This window comes from Poeciliopsis prolifica, unplaced genomic scaffold (assembly GCF_027474105.1).
Source record: "Poeciliopsis prolifica strain line A6 unplaced genomic scaffold, Auburn_PproV2 SCAFFOLD164, whole genome shotgun sequence".
Classification (NCBI taxonomy): Eukaryota; Metazoa; Chordata; class Actinopteri; order Cyprinodontiformes; family Poeciliidae; genus Poeciliopsis; species Poeciliopsis prolifica.
The window spans coordinates 331,181-352,908 of record NW_026562539.1 but is presented as its reverse complement, the minus strand read 5'-3'; the positions used below and the strand labels follow the sequence as shown (position 1 = coordinate 352,908).

The window sequence follows — 21,728 nt, the reverse complement described above, 5'->3', positions numbered from 1 at the left end:
CCAAGACCAACTGATCTGCAGACCTTAGATACCGATAAGGTATGTAAGTGTGAAAAAGCTCAGTGAGGTAAGCCGGGGCAAGATTGTGCAGCGATTTAAAAACAAACAAACATAAGAATTTTAAAACAGAGCCTAAAATAAACAGGCAGCCAGTGAAGTGAAGCCAAGACAGGGGTCACATGCTCTCTCTTTCGACAAAGATGTTGTATAGACGAAGAAAACCTTTTCAAAGAGACAGAAGGTAAGAAATGTCAGTATATGAACAAGAGAGTTGTAAATATTCCGGTTAGCTTAAGCTAGACTAAAATGATAGGTGGTTGTTGTTGTCTCCGCTCCGGAGCTTACGTTGCTCGGTGCAGTCTTTTGAGGCCACAGACTAAAACAAACGTTATTTCGCCATTTACATTGTGTTACCGACCGCAGTGAAGTTGTTTACAAGTTGGATATTGGATATCTGCGCTCCGCGGTGTAAGGGGCATTTAGCTCGAGATTGACCCGATTTATGAATGCTAATTCCTCCTCTAGCGCTCATACCGTCAATTTCTGAACCAAACACTGCTGCCTTGCCTTGTGACCAACTGATACAAAAAGTGATAATTACACGAGGCACTAGCCTCTATTAAAATTTTAAATCATATTCAATATTTTAAATAACTTTACTATTAAACGTTTTCTTAAATAGCTTCCAAATCATGGCCTGATTAATTCATAATCAATATGAAATTGTTCTACTGTATAGATGAAGCACACTCATCTTTATTACATTTAACCCCTCTTTTTTTAACTAATTTTATATTTTACAAATATTTTTAAACAATGTTCATAAAATGTATTACCTCAGACGATCATAACATTTGTTACATGTAATGTTCAATTACATAAAATTCTAGGCCAGGATCTATTTCATTACATATTCACTTCTTACCTGAAATATGCTAAATACAACAAATATTAAAGTGTGATTTATTTCATAACCTTTATTGTTTACTTTGAACTGTTTGATTACATTAAATGTTTAAAGATGGGCTCTTTCATTTGGTTTGATTGTTTACATTAAATGTCTACTGCAAAATGTCAGATTAAATAATTGTTTACTTTAATCACATAAAATGTTAATTTAAAAATAAAATCTTTCATTACATATATGTTTATTACCTGAAATATTTTAGGTATCAAATTTTTACCTAACATATGATTCATTTCATCAACACAAATGGTTCATGTTGCTCTTCGGAGCAGCCTTGCTGAGCTCCTCTGCTGGGGTTTCCTCCTCAGCCTCTTGCTCCTCTTCTATAGCCACCACTACTGTGTTTTATAATGAAAACAATCTCTGTAACTTGCTCACCCAGTTGTTGATCCATCATGGTCTTGCTGTATCGCCTCTTTGACTCATGTTGGTCCGATGTTGTGGCGTTTACCTCGCAGTGATCCAGATTCAGCGCTGGAACCTAGTCTGGATTGAGCTCATCCATTTCATATGTCGTTTTGCCTTGAAGAGGACATATCAGAACACATATTAGTATTCATTCTGTACATTTGATAAACACTAGTAAAATTGTTTACTTCACAAGAATGGAAGAACCTCGATGTCCACTGACAAAACTCGGACTAAAATAGTCCGACACAGCCATAGTCGGATGTATCAGGGACGACAGAGAGGAGGAATATCGCTGTCTGGTGAGGGACTTTGCTCTCTGGTGCCACACAAACCATCTAGAACTCAACACCGCTAAGACGAAGGAGCTGGTTATAGACTATGGGAGGTCCAGACCAAAGCCGAGACCAGTTGTACTAGAGGGAACTGAGGTTGAGGCCGTGGACTCCTACAAGTACCTTGGGCTGTGGCTGGACAGTAAACTGGATTGGTCAAAACACAGCAGCCACCTGTATGGGAAGGTGCAGAGCAGGATGTACTTCCTGAGGAGACTGCGGTCCTTTAACATCTGCAGCAAACTGCTGTGGATGTTCTACCAGTCAGTGATTGCCAGTGTCCTCTTCTACACCGTGGTTTGCTGGGGAGGCAGCACATCCAAGAAGGACACGTACAGACTGGACAAACTGATCAGGCGTACCGGCTCTGTGGTCGGCGTGAAGCGGACTCTGGTCACGGTGGCAGAGGCGAGGACACTGAACAAACTGCTGGACATCATGGACGATAGCAGCCACCCTCTACATGCCGTCATCAGCAGCCAGAGGAGCCTGTTCAGTGACAGGCTCTTCTGGCACTTGGGAATCTATTGGTTCCCAAGTGCCGGACCAATAGATTCAAGAACTCCTTTGTCCCCCACGCCTTCAGACTGTACAACTTCTCACTGGAGGGTGGGAGGTGACACAGGACAGAGGGAAGAATAGTGGAGTAGTGACCCCTTGTATTTTTCTGCAAATATTCACACTTATCAGGCCAAACCATATAGTGCAATATCATATCACTGGTCAATCTATCCTCCAAATTCCTATATTTTCTTTTGTGTTGTATTTATATTTTATTTATATTCTTACTCCTTACTTATTTCTGCTTAATTTAGGGTTTTGCCTACTGACATTTAGTGTGTACCTTTGTATTTAATTTGTATTTGTTGTATTCTTTTGTATTTTGTTCACTGTGTGCCACCTTTCTGCCTGTAAGCTGCTGGTAACTTCAATTTCCTGAGGGAGTCTTCCCAATGGATCAATAAAGTACGACCTTAACAAGGTTGAGCCACTTAAATGAACTCAACATAACTAAATATGAATACACCCGGACAAAATCATAGCAAAGCATGATGACACAACATCAACAAAGCAAATTTAGACACTCACCTGAATGGACATGTCTGGATCAAACTTTTTGGTATCTTGGGATGTTGGAGAACATAATATCAGGAAGTCTCACCACTGATACCCAGGACATTCATCTCCCTTTTGTTAGATCTGTTAGCTTAACTCCATCGCCACGTTGTTTCTCCAGGCAGGAAAACGGTGAAACAAAAGTCCGTTTTGCAATTTTTTACCATTTTGGTCATGTGATCGGACATTACATCTAACCTTGTACCATCACTAAATAATTATAAGAAACTAGGATTCCAAAAATCTGCAAGAAAGTCATTTTTGCTGGTTATGTTTATGGCCCCTCAAAATGGCGCCCATATCCCTTCATATCCTTCGCTGCAGAGTACATCTACAGCAGTGATGCCACTTTCCAAAGCTCTATAAAGACATGTGAAAATGAGCTCAAATCGCTCTGTGGATATTATTGGCACGAAAAACCATTTCATAACATTATTGGTCAAATGTGGTGTCAATCATAGGAGGAGGGGGCGGGGACTCTAGGTTGCCCAATAAAAGCATCGTAATGGAATTTAAACCCTTAAATCTCAGCCCCGGAAAATACAATGGAAAAACAGCATGAGGGCGTTCCGGTGCAGGTTAAGGGGTTAATTATGTATTACACATTTCTGTCAAGTTTGTTGTGCATCTCAGATTGTAAAAGTTTTTTCCCTTGTCATGGTACCACTGGAAAATACAGTGAAGACTTTTAAAAAAGGGCATGGGCATTGTGCTCCAGCACTGTCTCAACTGACAGTGCTGGAGCGGTTAGGAGAGGTTAATACCATCGGGAGATTTTGGGGGCTGCTACGTCAAAAAAAGCACAAAAGACCCTCCTAAAGGTTTTGAATTTTTTAATAGCCTCAGTCATAGCAACATTGCTTAGTAAATAGACACTATTTATTTTCCTTAAATACAGCATACTGGTGATTCAGTTGTAGCCAAAGTTGAGAGAGTTCAGGGGCTAAGAATACTTATACATCCTTGTATGTTATTGTGATGGTCCAACCAGCAAAACCAAGGACAAAGGCATATAAAAAAAGTAACTATTTAATTTTTCAAAAGAGCTTAACAAAGATTTCTTTTTACAACAAATCTCAAAAAGAAATATAAGAAAAATGCCTCCCCCCCAAAAAAAAAAAATCAACTAAAGCATACCAACTCAAAACAAAAACTGACTCTTCACAATGAACACACAGGGGAATTTATATACAAAGGCTAGCCTACACACACACAAGGAGGGGCAGGGGAGAAAACAAAAACAACCAATACATAAACATAAATAACAAATTCAAATCACATTTTACTTTAACACAACTATAAAACAGAACAACCTAACACCATAAATATTTTAACAATAGGACGAGAGGAGGAATCTTCCACTTCAAATTCCCTGCTTCCCACACCCTAATGGTTTGTTCCATTTACTGGTTTGACCCAAGACAATCAAATCCTCCCAGCCAGTCCTTCAACTCAACAAAAAACAAAATAGTTAATATTCTAAATAAACCAAGTGTTTACTAAAATGTGTGCACCCAATCTAGTAAACAACTTAATACCAAAAACCCATCACCAAAGAAAAAGTGATATCAATATAAATATTATCAATATAAAACATTAACTAAATACTAACACTCAAGAAAGGAATACTAACACGGAGAAGATGGAGGAACCTCCACACACTCCCCCTCTTCTGGAAACTCCATTCGAGTAGAAGTCTGATGACATCCTTTCTGATCAACAGGCTCCTGACACCCTGTTGATCTGTCTGGAACATACATGGTTCAACACTGACGGTCTGTGCATTGGCTCCATCTCTTCACCAGGAAACTTGACAGACTGCCTTGGTCCCTCTGTCTGCAAGCAGAGCGCGCCAGTTACAGGTCAGAAGGAGAGCAAGCCATGCCTGTCAAGTCTTCCATTTTGGCAGGGAAGCCACAATATTTCACCCCTCTTTCCAGCCATAGTTTTCCATATCACAATTATGTCTCCGTCCACCCATGTTGTCATATCCAACACTTGACGGGTAAGGAGCAAACATATGTTTTTTTAACGCATGTGTAGTGTGAAGCAATAGGAAAAAGACTGACTTAATAGTTTTTACAACACTTGAATGTGTCTCAGTGCTAAGCTTACATTGGGAAAAAGTTCTAGTACGTTGAACAGAAAAAATGAAAACTTACCAATGCATACTGGTCCACTTAAAGCACAACATGACTCATAATGCATGTTGTTAAATTAAATTAATTTCTCCTAAGCGTTACTCCAATAGCTAAAAATGTAATTTACGTCAGGTGAGTTTTTCTCTCTTGAGAATGTGGATCGGTACTGGGTTGATTCTGAGCCTCCAAATGACTTTAACAGAAGGTTCACATACCTTAGAAGTTGATCTAAAAATATTGTTTGTTTTAGTCACATAAATGATCAGCAGAAAATAACATATCACCAACTACAACTTAGAGGAGCTCATCCATATATTAAAATAGCAGCCATGTAGAACATGGCTGCTATAAACAGCCATTTACATCAGAACATGGCTGATGTAAAACATTTTGCTAGGCAATATCAAACATTGAGAAATTTTAGTCTTATCAAACGTTATCAAACATTATCAAACACGGTGTTTTGAAGCAAAAAAATCCCTCAGAAATATACAAAGCCAAGCAGGAGAATCAAAACTAATTTCAAGTTGAAACTCAGCTTCACACAAGGACACTAGCATAAATGTTTGGCTGTTGAACTGAATCATTCAAGGTCACTATAAAGCTAGCATGTGGGTTTCAGCACGCAGCATCCCCTTTTGACTGGAGGACAGCTGCCACACATCTCACTCATCCACACTCAACATACACACCACTTACTGAGCTATCATCACATATAGTGGAGGCACTTTCTGCAACAGTACCCCCACTCTGGGTGGCATTTAAGCAATAATTCCACTCCAGCCTTACAACCCATAAAACTGATGCACAATCCCTATAGCTAACAAGAGATAGCTATGTCAATCATCATTACATATAGGTGAGGTATAGTATCAAATTACATATCCCAGTGATATATTTAGCTCATGTAAGGTGAAGCTATATTTGCAAAATTAAGCTTTACATGCCATAGAGGAGGAAAGAAATTACTCAATGGCATTTATGATGACCAGGCAGGACACAAACTGAACACTATCAGGTATGAAAAACATACAGCAAAACATGTTCTTTTAGATAACCATTTGCTCATCGGTTAATTTTTTTTAAAAGTTTGAACAATTGAACAGTAATAAAGAAAATAGATATATGTGGCCTTGTTGAATAATTTTAGCTTACTAGAATAGTTGGAACCCTAAACTGAATCCATGGCCCTACTTGGAATTATCCATGTGCCGTACTGGTCTGGTTCTCTGCACCGACGCCTACACCATCAAACTGGTGTGCCCAAAGGAGGGGAATATCCCATCGCACCCCCACCATTCTCATGGTTGACAGTGGAAGGGCAAGATGGGGTGAACACATCCAGATTTGGACCCATGCAGTTGAGGTAGGCAGCAGGAAACAGCCAGCACTGGTTGCATCAGAGAACAAGCAGGTCCAGGTCACAGTCTGCCAAGTCCTCCTCTTAAGATTGGTGGTGGAACCTCCATAGGTTCTCAGTGTTGACTTTGGACCAAGACCCATGTGTTGTCCAAGGGCTCCCAGCTGCAGCAGCGCTTTAACTGGTCACCTTGAACCTTGGGTTCTATTGTGTCCGGTAAAAGAACCGGAGAGGATAAGGTCCTTCATATGATGGGAGGAACTTTTTGACTTTGTTCTTGACATGACGTGTCCCTTTAATGAGATACCAAACAGGCTCTCCAACTTTATTCTGTGTATAGCAGCAGTTCTTATCGTACTGTCTCTTTGCACTTGTGAGAAGAGCCCCGAGTCTCCCAGGGCTTCTCTAGGGATTTGGTGAGCCAACAACTGTTCCTGCATCTGCTGCACATACTCTGGAGCAGTGGGGTGTTCCGGATCAGGAGGCAAACCTGGCACAAGGTCCACTGGTTCACTTACTTCTCGGTCCAACATCATAAAGTTTGGAGAGAAGCCTGTAGCACTATGTTTGGTTGCTCTGTATGCCATAACAGCATAAAGAATCATCAGGTCCCAATCGCAATGGCAGCTGCTGTAGTAGCCAGAGTCTTTTGGAGGGTGCCGTTGAAACAGTGGCGGAGCTAGACTTTTTTTCAAGGGGTGGCCAAAGGGTGAGCAAGGCTTTATCAGAGGGCTCCATATACAAATGGACCGTTTCATGGAACAAAAGGAAAAAATATTTGTTTCCTTTCATTCAAAATTAATTAATATAACTAGTTAGGTTATAATTCAAAGCTTTCATATGACATAGCCTACTTACATTTCAGTCAGTATAAAACTTTTTTTCACATATTCTTACCACACATTTCAAGCAAGAGCTGGGAGATATAAAACATTAGAGGGCAGCATGTCACTAAAACATGTTAAAAGAATCTGTCTAAAACACGATCTATCAGCACTAGCATGGCTAATATAATAAACGAGGCACTATGCAGCGGTGCACAACCATTTTTTTTCTTTTTACAAATGTATGACAAGTGCCGCCTCTCATTAGGAAGGAAACAGTGGTTACTGCTGAGCGGTAAAATGTAAATACCTGCAAAACTCCTCGATGGTGTAACTCTAGGAGTGTTCAAGTCCAATCCTCGAGAGCTACCGTCCTGCAACATTTAGATGCAGCCTTACTCCAGCAGACCGAGATCAGCTCTGAACAGGTCTGGTAATGAGCCATTCATTTGATTCAGGTGTGTTGGAGCAGGGATGCATCTCAATGAACAGCGTCGGGCTGCCTTCAGGGACAGTCGGAAATTACAGTTTTCCTGGCAAATCTTTGCCGATCTCATAAGTATTATATTTTAAAATTACCATTTCCAGTGGGGTGGCAGTAGGGGTGGCAAAGGCTCTGTTGAGGGTGGCAAGTGCCACCCCGGCCACCCCTCTGGCTCCGCCACTGCGTTGAAATGCTCAACCATCTGACTGCGGCCTGAATGGTGTTGTGTGAGTCTTGTCTACAATTCACTGTGTTAGCAATTCACTGCTAACACAGTGAATTGCTGTTCACTGTGTTAGTGCTTGAGGGATTCCATAGCGGCACACCCACTCACTAGCAACGATAATGGCAACGGTCACAGCTCACTTGTTTGGAATAGGAAATGTTTCAGTCCAGTTTGTAAAGTAATCTCGTATCACAAGCACAAAGCAGTTTCCATGCTCAGACTCATTTAGTGGTCCTATAATATTCACTGCAATGCACTCCTACCTGGACTGTTCCCATAGGAGCTTGTGGTGTCTTCCGGGGACGAGCCCTTGATGCACAGCTGGTACAGGTTTTACACCAGAGGGAAACATCCTCCCTCATGTGGTACCAGTAGTATCGGGTTCTTAATCTGGTCAAGGTCCGCTCTACACCAAAATGTCCACCCACCGGCCCCTCATGCATCTGTCTCATCACGTCAAGTTGTAGTTTACGTGGCAGCACAATTTGTGGGTAGCATTGTATGTCATCAAGGCAATCGAACCGACGGACCAGAACTCCGTCTCTGAAGTAGAGTCGTTTTCATTGAGTCCAGTATGTCTTAGTGGTATGTGTGTTTGTGTGCTTATGAAAACAGAGATGTTATTGGACACGAATAAGCTTTACGTCTGAGAGTATCATAGTATTTATACCTTCATTTAAGACACTTTAAATGAAGGTATTCATTTTTTATTTAAGGGAAATCTAACATTTTTCTTCTTCAAACCAAACCGTTCTTTTCTTCAAAAGTGATAATAGAATGTGTTATTTTAATACTTGACCTTTAATATGATTTTCCATAAATCTAATCTGTCTTTTTTGTTTAAACTGACCCAAGGAAGAAAACTGATTTTGTCCAAAGCCATTAGTTATATAATTGTTGCAATATTTGGATAAGGTCCTTCATATGATGGGAGGAACTTTTTGACTTTGTTCTTGACATGACATGTCCCTTTAATGAGATACCAAACAGGCTCTCCAACTGTTTGGTATCTAAAATAACAGTCTGAGGTAAGACTTGTTACAATGATCCAGTCTACAATTGCATCAAAATGAGTATCTGTGTTGAGATCTAAATGCACAGATGTAAGATGTTCGCTGTCCAATCTTTAGTTGTTTTTCAAAATAATGGACAGAAAGCTGGAACAAAGTATCGTCCAGTCATAAGACATACATGAAAGAACAGGGAGCATTTGACTGGTCTTGGTTCCGTACTGTTTCCTTCCCTCTGATCGCAGTAAGATGAGATAGTGTTGCTCTCACTGAGTTCAGAGCAGTTAAGAAGAGTGACAGAGAACAGATGGATGCTTTCAGATCAGTCATGTCCTTGAGGAAGACCAAAGGACATTTTAATATAAGAGAAAACTGACAGCTGCTCTGCAGGTTCAAAAAGATCAGAGAAACTGTCCTTTTTATAAAGCATAAATTATGGAAGCTACTTCAGCAACTTTACAATCAAAGGTACAGAATTGTGTCTTTCAATAGCTGTTTTCCCTCTCCCAATAATTAATACAGACAGAAAACCTCACATGTACTTACATACAGAAAAATTATGTTTTTCAGACAGGGTAACAGTCAGACTGCAGTCCAGGCAGTAATAAACTCCATAGTTGATCAACAGTTACCGTTGTAGTTGCTGGTAATGAAACCTGATGTGCATTTCAACAGTTCTCAGGCATGCCGGGATCCTGGATGGGATAGGCTGTCACTGGAGAAACAAGAGCCATACTAGGGCCTACCAGAAACCTCTTCCAGGTACTAAATTTAGAAACAAGTCATGCTTTAGCACACACACCCTCTTCCAGTTCAACAGTGGTGCTTATATTCATTGTGCAGATATTTAAAGCTTTGTATTTCACCAACATTAGATCAATCAATCAACCAAATTTTATTTGTATAGCACATTTCAGCAGCAAGGCATTTCAAAGTTCTTTACATTATAAACACAAAAACGCAAAGTAATGCAACATAGAATAAACAATACATTATTCCATCATTAAATTTTTAATTGATTACATTTCAAATTAAACTCTAAACAGGTGCATTTTAGTTGAGATTTAAAGGAAGTCAGGGTTTCTGCTGTTTTACAGTTTTCTGGAAGTTTGTTCCAAATTTTTGGTGCATAGATGCTGAAAGCTGCTTCTCCTCTCTTGGTTCTGGTTCTGGGGATGCAGAACAGAACCAGAACCAGAACCTGAGAGTCTGGAAGGTTGTTGTAAACAACAACAGCAGATCTTTGATGTATTGTGGTGCTAAACCGTTCAGTGATTTATAAACTAACAAGAGTATTTTAAAATCTATTCTTTGAGCTATAGGGAGCCAGTGGAGGGACTTTAAAACTGGTGATATGTCTCTATCTTCCTGGTTTTAGTGAGAACAGGAGCAGCAGCTTCTGGATCAGCTGCAGCTGGAGGATTGATTTGTTGGACAGGCCTGTGAAGACGCTGTTGCAATAATCAATGTGACTAAAGATAAACGCGTGGATGAGTTTCTCTAGATCAGGCTGTGATGTAGAGTAGATGCCGAGATCTACTCTATTTGTAAAATTTGATAAAGACTTACATCATAAATTTTAATTCAATTCAGTTTAATTATATAGTACCAATTCACAGCCCTTGTTGTGTCATGGCCTTTAATAGATTAATGGTCCAGTTCATCCACTACAAATTGATAGTTGTTATCAAGCAATGCAGTCAAATTCAGATTATTGCTCAAATTGGCAAAATGTTCTTTTCTAAGGCATCCTTGATTCTACTCAATTTGCAATAAATTGTCATATACTGTGCTTCTCTGTTTTCAGTTTTTATTTATTGTCATGAGGTGGCCGTATTCCTTAAGATCTCTGTGTTATTTCGTTTTATTATCTTTGCATGCTTCTTGTGAAGAGCTCAAATAGGACGGTGTTTACAGCAGTGTGTTCAAGCAGATCAGTCTGGCTCTGGTCTGCTCACTCATTCCTATACACTCGCTCTTTCAGGCTGAATATAGAAGTGATTCCATAGAAATAACACAAGTCACAAGTCTAAAACCTTTCTTCAGCATTTTGAGTTGCATACATGGTTAATAAGGCTGAACATATAATCCAGGCATCTGTTTTTTATAACTGTACATTTTGTGATTTTGCATAGATAAAGCAGTTTTTTCCCCCTCTTTGCTGTAACTTTCTTTAAATACAATAAACATGTTCTACTCTAAAAGTACTAAAATCTTCCTGTCTCAGGATTCTGAGGTGCTTAGGCAGTAAATAAAGTTGAACATATAATTCAGACATTAGTTCATATACACTTTATCTAAGAACTTTGTACTTACATAAAAGTACAAAGTCTTTATCCAAGTATAAGTCTCTGAATACAATGATTTGACATGTTGTTTATATCTGATATTTTCATGATTTGAGACAGAATTATATGAATACCATTATATTACAAAATCACAAGCTATACCGGCTTGAAAAAAATTCATTTTATGATGAGAGTGACAAAAATATTTCATTTTGATCCAATACCAAGTGAATATCTCCTAGTGAAATATTGGGACAGATAAGAAAACGCAACACAGAATTACTTCAGGGGTTTCTGATCAACCGAGCTTCCAGTCAGCAGTGATCAGATCTTCTCTTTGATAGCGGGCCTGGCATTAAAGTCTGACCATCAGTCTGAACATCACGTTGTATGTCATACTTTGTAGTTGGTTTCGTGAAAAACAATTTAGAAACAACACAGCTGGGAAAAAACTGTTGAGGATGTTCTTTATTTCTGAAAATCATTTTATTGACTGTAGTAATAGTTTGTACACTGGTATGAGTGAAAGGGGGATTGTAACAAAACGGTAAATAAAAGGAACTGATTTGTTGAAAAGTACAGATAAACATCTCATTATGTAGCGTTTTAATACGTAGAAGCTGATGACACCCAGCCCCAGAAAAAACCCCTCATGTAAATTCTAAGTCATTCTGTTTACTCCAACAATCCCCTGAAATCTAGCAATATGCCATATTTATTCCATGTTGATGAATACCAGCGCATTTTAGGAAACTTATTATTTTGAACTTTTCTTCAGCATCCTCAGACACACAACCCAAAGTGTCCCATGAACTAGCTTCTGGCCTGGCTTCTTTTCCTTTAATGACAGATCTGTTCACAAATTAAAACCCAAATATTTGAAATATTTCACACTTACTTCAATCTTGACAGTTTGTCTCCTCTTATATTTTAACTTCGCCATACAAATTGTTGGCACTTTTTTGTGAAGGCATCAAAAAGCCCTTTTTTCAATTAATATTCAGCACATTTCAGTGCCTTCATTTATATCAGTGATCCCCAAAATCAATCCTGGAGGGGCGGCATCTTGCATATTTTAGTTCTCTCCCTGGTTCAACGCACCTGGATTAAATGATGGCTCATTAGACACCTAAGAAGAACGCTGACCTGCTGAAAAGGTTGTTACCAACACCAGGGAGAGAAAAAAAACATGCAAGATGCCGCCCCTCCAGGACCAACTTTGGACACCACTGATTTAGACAGTTCTGCTGAATAGCACACTCGGACTATCAAAGGTGCATATTTTAAAAGAACAGCCTTAAAGTACTGGGCATGGAAAAATTTCAATTGTGAACACATCTGTCTGAATCTTTTACCACTTTTTTCCCATGATTATCTGGGGTAATAAATTTGATACAGGAGAGAAACTGACAAAGCACTGATGGCAACCACAAAAAATGTAGATTGACTGATTAAGAAATATTGAAAAAAAATTTTTTTTTAAATGCAATAAAATATACTTACATATGTCATTATGTTTTTAATTTACTTTAGGAAAACATCAGCTGGTTTTAAAAGCAGAAGCTTCTACCACTTTTAAAACTGTGGTTGTTCAGAAATACTTCTACTTTATTTAACTTTAAAAAGCCTCTGACTTAATACAATTATGATTTTTATAAAGGTGCACTGATTGTAGTTTTCTGGCCAATCAACGATCTTCCAGTTTTGGTCAACACTTGTTTTTTGTCTGAAAAGCCATTACAGTCGCAAATTTGACAACAGTCAGGTGATTATTGTTAACCACGCAAATACAGATATGCCCGGGTGGGCGAGTCAGCCAGTCCTCACAGCAGAAGCACAGTGGCAGATTTTCAGACTTTTGTGAAAGCAGTAGATAAGATCAGTGGATAACATTAGTTTCTCATGTAAGTATCATCAAATCGCCCAACATTAAGAAAATCTGGGTCAATTTAATGTGGCACTTCTTTATAATTCAGGGTAATGAATAGTGTGCTCAGGTTAGTAACTGGGTTGTAATTTAGCAATGGCAGTGGAGGGGATGAACGAAGCCATTCAGTTCGTGTTGGCCATGCTTCCAAATACTGAGCAAATAAAATCAGAACAAAAAGAATGTTTAATAGATTTTATTGCTGGCAAAGAAATTGTCCCTACTACCCTTGGTGTTGTTTACAGCGTATGCAAATTCCATTAAGCTACACACACGTAATGGCCAAATGTTAGCGATTGGGTAAAATTTAAAACTTCAACAAAGTAGTAACAGTTTCTCGATAGTCGAGAGTCTAGACCCTCTGGATGAAGCGAAACCTAGAACAAGGGGCTGGTTTTTACCAGGCTACTAATTATCCAAATTGAGACTTGTGAATCATGATCCTGTAGGAAAACAAATTCAACTAGTTAAAGGACATGAGTTGTACATTTTAAAATGGTAAAAATAAAACACATTGGCTAATAATTAATTGTTTCTAGTCAAAAAGTATCTAAAGACAGAAAGATATTTTAGATTTAATACATACTTTATAGTCCCCCTCAATCACTGGATGAGATAAAAGATGAACACCGCTCTGCATTAGCCATCTGGAGTGATAACCAGATCTCTGAAACTACTTTGTTTGGGAGAATTTGATGTTTTGTTGGGGAACAAAAAAAAAAGCATAATATTTTATATAATGAATATAGGCTAATAACAATAAATGTTAAACTGCTTTCTTGCAAAGACATTTTGTACCTCAGCTGAGCAACCATGTGTTACATAAAAACAGAACCATGGCAACATCAGTGTTGGAAATCCTTGCAGACATAAGCATTAGTGGTTGTTTTTGGATTAGAAGCTTCCCTTTGAAATGTAGAGTTAGGGCAAAGTACCAGAAAATTGCACTCTTTACAGAAAATGTTAAAGAAATAATTATAATAAAAAAAACTAAGAGATTTATAATACAATTTTAGAATTTTTTGAGTTGTAAAATAAAGAGTAATATATCTATATCAAGCAGCAAAAACATGTTATTCAGGTGGAAATTAGATTGAGAAAATGAGCTATAATAAATGTTTATAATCCTGTAGCCAAAGTCAGGCAAGGATGAGATATTTTACTCACAGGATGAAGGGAGAGACCTGGGGAAGGAGATTTGTTGTTTAAGTATCACAGATGAAGATTGAGACTTTCTTCCTTTCTTTTTCTGAATTGTACTGACTAAGCATGACCACCCATCCCAACCCCACCTTCTTTACGCACCCCAAATGTGCACATAGTCACATTCACATCATCAGAAATAAAAAATTAGAAAAAACATTCACCATAATAAACAAGTATGATCATAGCTTGTGACAAATTAGGATCCAGTACCCCATGGTAGTTTGTTACTTAAGAAACATGTGACTTATATATTTATATATAGACTTATATACTTCTTTCCTCTATTTAGGGAAACTATTAAATAAAAAAAGTGAAGACATGACTTCCAGGAACAACAAAAAAGCTAATGCAAATGAGATTTTTTTTCTGTTGAAATATTGCCCTGAAAAAGTCAAATAAAGTGATGGGGATCCTATCAAGGGTTTTTAGTGTTAAAGTTTTTCACTTCATTTTGTATAGTTGTCTTTTTTTTATGAAGTGGTAAAAACATGCAAATTTCAGACAAAGAGAAATAAAGAAATTATGGAAATAGGGTGACAACGCCAAGAAGACATGGGGAGCTGTTTCTCTAAGAAACTGAAGAGCTGAGCATGAGAAGTCCTGGTTCTCCTGGACAGAGTGACACTAGTCTTCAGAACCCGTCCTCCCCAGAAGAGGAAAGAACGGCAACCACATGTAAGTTTGTACAGATAAATCATCCAACACGTCAGCATTGTTACACAACAGTAAACACACACCCACACAGACACACAACATGGATAGAAATCAGATGTTACCAAAATATAAAAAAACTGAATAAAGCAAGCAAACAAACATGAATTGCAACATGGACCATTGACACTAGTCGTGCATGGGTGTCCTTTAAGGGCTCCTTTAGGCTTGTATAGTGGAAAAGGAATTGTTTAGTATTGAAAACCCATTACCTCCTGAAAACATTAAAGGTGCAGGGCTTAAAGTTCAGAATTCTGTTTTAGTTTCACAGGTTGAGACTCAAACATGTCCCGAACTGACTCAAAGTCAGAAACTGTTTTCCTGTGCCAGAATCTGCAGGAAGACCAGAATCCCCTTGGTGTGTGTGTGTCATTATCATTATACTCTCATCAGGTTTTCAGATGAGGGTATAAGTTGTGATGTTTACCTTCCCTTTCGTGGTGCCCAGATGGCATCAGGAGGCTGGGCCTGTAACAGGACCAAAAACAACTTGGTGTGCTTTTCCATGAGGGTAGAGATGGAGTCTTTGCTCCAAATATGTTGAAAAACTCTTGAACTAGGTTTGATTCCTATAAAGAACTGGCATAATGTGCCAAGATCAGCTCATGCTGTCTTCACTGTATTCAGTTTGATCTAAATTATGCAATCCATAATGTGATGTGCAATTCCATAATCCCAGACTGAGTTTCCAAAATGAGTCCATCTCCCAGATCCGGACTGGCCCAACATCCCACCAAGCACTCTCTGAACTCAAAGTTGAAAGAATATGAGAAAAAAAGGAATAGCTATGATGTGTTGCACTGCCATCAGCCACTGATGTGAAGCAGAAGAAGGACATGTTTGCATACTGAACTCCCGAAACCCCAGAATACTTATTGGTGTGTTAAATGAGGGGGTCAAGGGGTAGCGTGTGCTGTATCTGCTGGGGCTGCAGAGGAGGGGGCAGCTGCAGGGGCAAAAGAGCCTCCACCATGTTGTGGCAATGTGGCGGGGATGTTCCCTCGTTGCTGGAGCTCTCGGCCATGTCACCCCCATGGAAGAAATAGTCGCTCTGCACAATGAACGTTTCGATGACGGCCTGGTTGAGCTTCGTAGTGGACAGCGTGTCCCTGTTCTCAAAGTCAGGACGCATGAGGGTGGGCCAGAAACAGATGGAGAGGTTGTCAGCTGTCATCAGGGTGGTCTTGCTATGCTGGCTCACCCTGGGGACCAGGGAAAAAAATCCACACAACACAACCTTTAGCATAAACATGCACAAGCCATCAGATGTTATACACAAACAATAGTGTATAACATAGCACCAAATGTGTGAGTTTGGCAGTGGGACACAGGAAACGGTCCAACAAGAATTTAAAACTCAGTAAAAATGATCCAATAAGAAGAAAACTAAACCTAACAGCAGAAGTCAAGCAGTATAATGTTCATGTCTATGGTGATTAAATAAGAATTTCTAGGAAATTCTCGAGGTGTCCCTGTGTCACCCTGAAGTGAGGTAAGTCACTGATCGCTCATTGTTTATGGAGTCAGAAAATTTTTTTGCCTGTCAAATGTCAATTTTGATTGAGATTGCACACGTGTGGCTTACAGAATTTCTTTTCCACATAATATATTTTAATTTATTTTCAGATACATAATTTCTTTTTGCAAGTGAATTAACACAAAGTCATTGATTATTATATAATATTTATCAAACATATAATGCACGTAAATTATGTGCATTATATTGCACATTGCATTTAACTTTATTTAAAACACAAAGGCACTGACCTTTATTTACATACAACTTTATGATGAGAAAGACAAATGATATCAAATGCTTCTTAGTGGCAATAAAACAGCAGGTTTGTGTTCCTCAGGTAAACATGTCTGTTTATTACCAAAATATTCATCATTAATATCAATGTCCTGCAATAAGGACTTATGTGGTAACATTTCCAATATGAAGCTAATTAGCTGACACTGGGGTTGAAACAATTAATTGTATTAATTGATTGTTGAAATAATCTACTAATTTAGAAATCAAAATTGATTAATTAACAGTCTTGCAAAGTTTTAGAATAACCTGGTTCAAATTCAGTAAAAAATCTATTATGTTTTGCTCTCCTATTATATACCACTAAATAATCAATCCCAAGATCAGCCCTACACTGTATTGATGAAGCAGAAAGAGCATGAGATTTTTACATAATATTAAAAGGATTTTTAGCTTCTCTTTGGTGGAAATGATCCAAGTTTTACTAAATGGATGTAAAATCTCAGTCCATAGCAGGGCAACACAAAGACAGACAAAACAAACAACCATGCACACACACATTAACACCTAAGGAGAACTTAGATCCCAATCAACCTAACAGTCATGTTTTTGGACTGTGGGAAGAAGATGGAGTACTTGGAGAGTACCCATGCATGCAGAAAGAACCCACAACCTTGCTGCAAAGCATCAACATTACCTGTCAAGTCAGCAGTCATCCCCATGACTATGTAGTCTACAGAACTAAACTGAGAGACAATTTAAAAGCCTTTGCAGGCATTTCAAGTTAATTAGCTGATTAGACTGTGGCACCGATATCTTCAATATAGAACCTTTTCAAAATATTCACATTTTCTGATATTCTGAATTTGGGGTATCATCAGTTGCTAGTTCTAATCATCAACATTAAAAGAAATAAACACTCAAAATAGATCAGTCTGTGTGTAAAAAGCACGTTTAACTTTTTGAATGGAACTACTGACATAAATCCTGATTTATACATAAAAGAAAGTGTAAAGGTTGTACAAAACATTTGAGAAAATGGAAAATGGAAGCAGCTAAAAACTTCAACAAGACCGCCACCAGGGGGCAGCCAAGCAGGAGGAAAAGACCAATGTTGAACCTTCAGCATCTTACTGGCTTTCTGGTTGTAGCTGAACATCAAGCGTTGATGTTCAGCTACAACCAGCACACCTGTGGGACAGGTTCAGAAGATGTTTATGCTGATGTAATCACACATGATTTCGATTAAGGTACAAGACACAGTCCAGCTGACTTGTTTAGATTCACACCTGGTGCTAAAGTTCCATACTCATGATCTCTTTGAAATCTAGATGCATATAAATCAAACTTAGTATAATTAATGGTCTTTATCCTGAGCTTGGTTCTTAAGAACATGCTATTGTTTGCATCTCTTGATTTCTTTGTGTATTTCTCACTCTGGAAACTTTTCTTACCTGTTCAGATGTGTGATTATGTATTTGAAGATCTGGTAGTTGATGGAAGGAAACTTCTTCACAATCTCTCGCAACACCTCTAGCCGCTCAATGTAGTCCATGAGTTCTAACACACACAGACACGAACAGGCACAGGAAAACTGACATGTTTGTCTGTGTGTAGATATGAATATCACAATTTTTTATTCATTAAAGCGTAAATGGTGTTTATTTAATTAATATTTTGATGACTGGCTCTCACAAACAAAAAATCATTGTCCCAGAAAAATGTAATGCTACATACTTTAAAGCATGTTTTAATGTATATATTTTGAAATATGTATTTTTTTTATAACTTTTTTTATTTTAAAGGAGAAATATGCATGCAAAATCCACTTTTTTAGCTCTTAAAAGCATCCAGGATTAGTTGGAAATGTCGGCCTAAATGCCACACACTGTTGGCTCTCAAAAAAAGTGAGGAGAATCTGGATCGCACACAAAAGAAAGGAAGAGCGCAGCGGGATGGAGCTGAACACAACTTCTACATTTGTGTTCTCAGTATTTTCCTCAAGAAATCATTTGTACGAGGAAAACTAATGAAGGCTTGTGAAGGTGAGCGTTACCTTCACAAGCTAAAAACAAATGTTATGTGGCCTATGACAGAGGAAAAAATGCCTCGAGAAACAGACAGACGGCACTGGAAGGTCTTTGGAATGTTCAAGGAGTTCTGGGGCAGAAGTACCAGCAACACTACTGTCGCCCCGTTTACATCCAGACCAAGATCGGACCCTAATCAAGTGTTACCAGACTGGACACAGAACTACAAATGCTGGAAAAAACATTGGAGAAGCAGTGCTGGGAGCTCTTTTAAATGCTAACGGAGCTAGAACACCGGTATTGAATGTAAAACCACAACATGTACCGGACGAAGTCTGGACCCTAAACAGCTGTTACTGGACCGGACACAGTTTAAGTCTATTATTACAGTTTAACTCATGAATCCTTTTTTACACATTTTTTTGTGTACTTTGTCTAGGAGTGCAAAAAAATTCATTATTTTCTCACAGTTCTGTGTAGATATCTTTATACTCATTTTGGGTTATATTTTTCAGTTTGTTAATTTTTCACTTTAAGATTTTTCTTGTCTATGATGTCACCACATTTGCTGCAGATCTACAAAACAAGGTCATGGCTATCCAGTTTTATAAATCCGACGCTTTGCTGCAATTGTCCTTGCAGCAATTTTTGTAGTCCAAGTTCAGTTTTGCCAAAGTTGCAAGTAAACAAGTCAAAACGTTCAGTTCTAGTGTTGATTAATGCACACATCCTCCTGCAGCATCATAGCCTGCAGCATCATAGCCTTTTCTAACTGTCACTACACTGATTCAGCAACTTCTTCTAGTGTCAAGAGGGATTTCTAAAAATACCGTTAGATTGAGGTGTCAGTTCCCTCTCTCTATGGAAACGATGAACACAGCAAAGCAATTAGCTCAAATGACGCTAAAATGACAACAAAGCTTACTTTAGACATACAGTTTGTGTTGATCATGAGGTCCTGGCTGTTGTAAAATATTTTGACTTAAAAACAGATTTAATAGGAAATACATGAATAATTAGTTAATACAGATTACAAGACTGACTTGGAAATATCAGCAGATTATATTTAGAAATATATTTTTTCAATTCACAGAAAGAGTTTTATTTGAAACAGGAAATTGAAATGTGAGATGTTTTGTTTTAAGCAGTAGTTGTCTCAGCAGTGTTTGGTTGTTATTTTCTCTGTTATTTGTTTCTCTGATCAGTCCACTGCACCGTCTGTTCAGCTGCTACCTTTTGTTTCTAAGCTTTACTTATTAAACGGACAGAAACAAAGACCAGCTCCTGTCGCTGCATTGGGCATTGATTTGATAGTAGCATTGAACCTTCTGCTTCTGTTAGTAGTGTGTGCTAGCTTTTAGCTGCCTTCTCAAGGATATAACTGTACTGCATGTTTTGAAATTAATTATTGTGTTTTGTTTTTGCAATTTTTGCCTTCAGTGACGTCCTTGACCGTCCGTTAGCAAACTCCTTAATTATGTTCAGCTTTTGTACTGTGGTAACTTTAATATTTAAAAGGTATCTGACATGCATGGAGACTATAGCTAAACTATGGTCCATATAGTAAGTAGTTGGTATGGATCCACTTTTATTGACCATAAGTGAATCATTAACATGGGAAAAGGAAGGATTTAAAAGCATGATATTTTAATCTCAGCTTTTGGAATAAAAAAGTCTGAATTATGAGATTTAGCTCAGAAATTTTTATTTTGTTTGTTTTTTTCAGTGACCCTAATCCTCCTCCAAACATTAAAACATGACAGGTATAAACTTATTTAAATTATCCATCTTAGGATCACATATATCGGAAAACTGATGCAGAGCAAGCTTTTCACGTTGTTTCACATTAACAGGAATAAAGTTTGGTTTACTTCAAGAGCTGCTGCATTTCACAACTTTACAAACAAGTATTGTGATTTTCTGAGTGTTTGTTTAACTTTAAACATCAAATAAAAATCTCCACCTTCAAGTTTTCATCTTCTAAACCTTAAGAAAGAAGTCAGAAATGCCAGTTGTTAATGGATTATTGGTAGTTCTTACTTGCAGCTTCCACCAGCTCTGGGTGCAGGCTGTAGGGGATTAAAGGGTCAGGCAGGTCAGCAAAGAAAGCCTTCAGCGCTCCAGCAACAGCATTCACTGCCAGGTCCATCTCTCCAAAATCAATGCTGTGATCTTCACAGAAAAACATGACACATGTCAGCAGAGAGGGTTTATTCTTTGGAACACAACATGGAGAAATGTGTCAAGAAAAGGGTTCACTGTATCCTTTGACTTAAGGAAGTGTAAACCAGACATTCAAGGAGATCATAATAAATGGGGAAAAGGTTAGGGCTCACCAAAATTGGACAATAGAAGATTGGAAAAACATTGCCTGGTCTGATGAGTTTCTATTTCCGCTACAACATTCGAATGGTCGGGTCAGAATTTGGCGTCAACAACATGAAAGTACGGATCCATTCTGCCTTGTATCAACGGTTCAGGCAGGTGGTGGTGATGCAGTGGTGTGGGGGATATTTTCCTGGCACCATTGTGTCAGGATTGTGTCAGTGCCACAGCCTACCTGAGTATTGTTGCTGACCTTAACCATCCCTTTATGACCACAGTGTACCCATCCTGTGATGGCTACTTCCAGAAAGAAAACCGTCATGTCTGTCCCCCTCTCTGTTTTCATAATAGTATCCTCACACATGATTGGCCACAGGCACGTGCAGAGAAGGAGAGCAGGGAGATCATCGTAGACTTCAGGAAATCCAGACCCACCCACACACCACTCCTCATCAACGACTCAGCAGTGGAGGTCGTCAGCAGCACCAAGTTCCTGGGGGTGCTCATCAACGACAACCTCAGCTGGTCTCCCCACATCTCCTCACTGGTGAAGAAGGGCCAGCAGCGCATGCACTTCCTGCGTCGGATGAAGAGAGCATCCCTCCCGCCCCCCATCC

The 21,728-nt window shown here is 38.7% G+C and overlaps 1 protein-coding gene and 1 long non-coding RNA gene across 2 annotated transcripts in view; one reads left to right on the top strand and one right to left on the bottom strand.

Annotated features, from left to right (window-relative positions):
- Positions 1-111: 111 nt before the first annotated feature.
- On the top strand, positions 112-10,376 carry LOC129356299 (uncharacterized). Its single transcript, XR_008605392.1, has 3 exons — positions 112-241; positions 9,547-9,633; positions 10,250-10,376. It is a non-coding gene; the product is annotated as an uncharacterized LOC129356299 (long non-coding RNA).
- Positions 10,377-11,611: 1,235 nt separating this feature from the next.
- Positions 11,612-21,728, bottom strand: part of arhgap5 (Rho GTPase activating protein 5) — a 50,443-nt gene continuing 40,326 nt past the window's right edge. The window contains exons 5-7 of the mRNA XM_055025885.1: positions 20,827-20,958; positions 18,211-18,316; positions 11,612-16,205 (exon numbers count right to left, since the gene is read on the bottom strand). Of these exons, the coding sequence (XP_054881860.1) occupies positions 15,887-16,205; positions 18,211-18,316; positions 20,827-20,958 (557 nt within the window). The 3' untranslated portion in view covers positions 11,612-15,886. The remainder of the gene's footprint in view (positions 16,206-18,210; positions 18,317-20,826; positions 20,959-21,728) is intronic.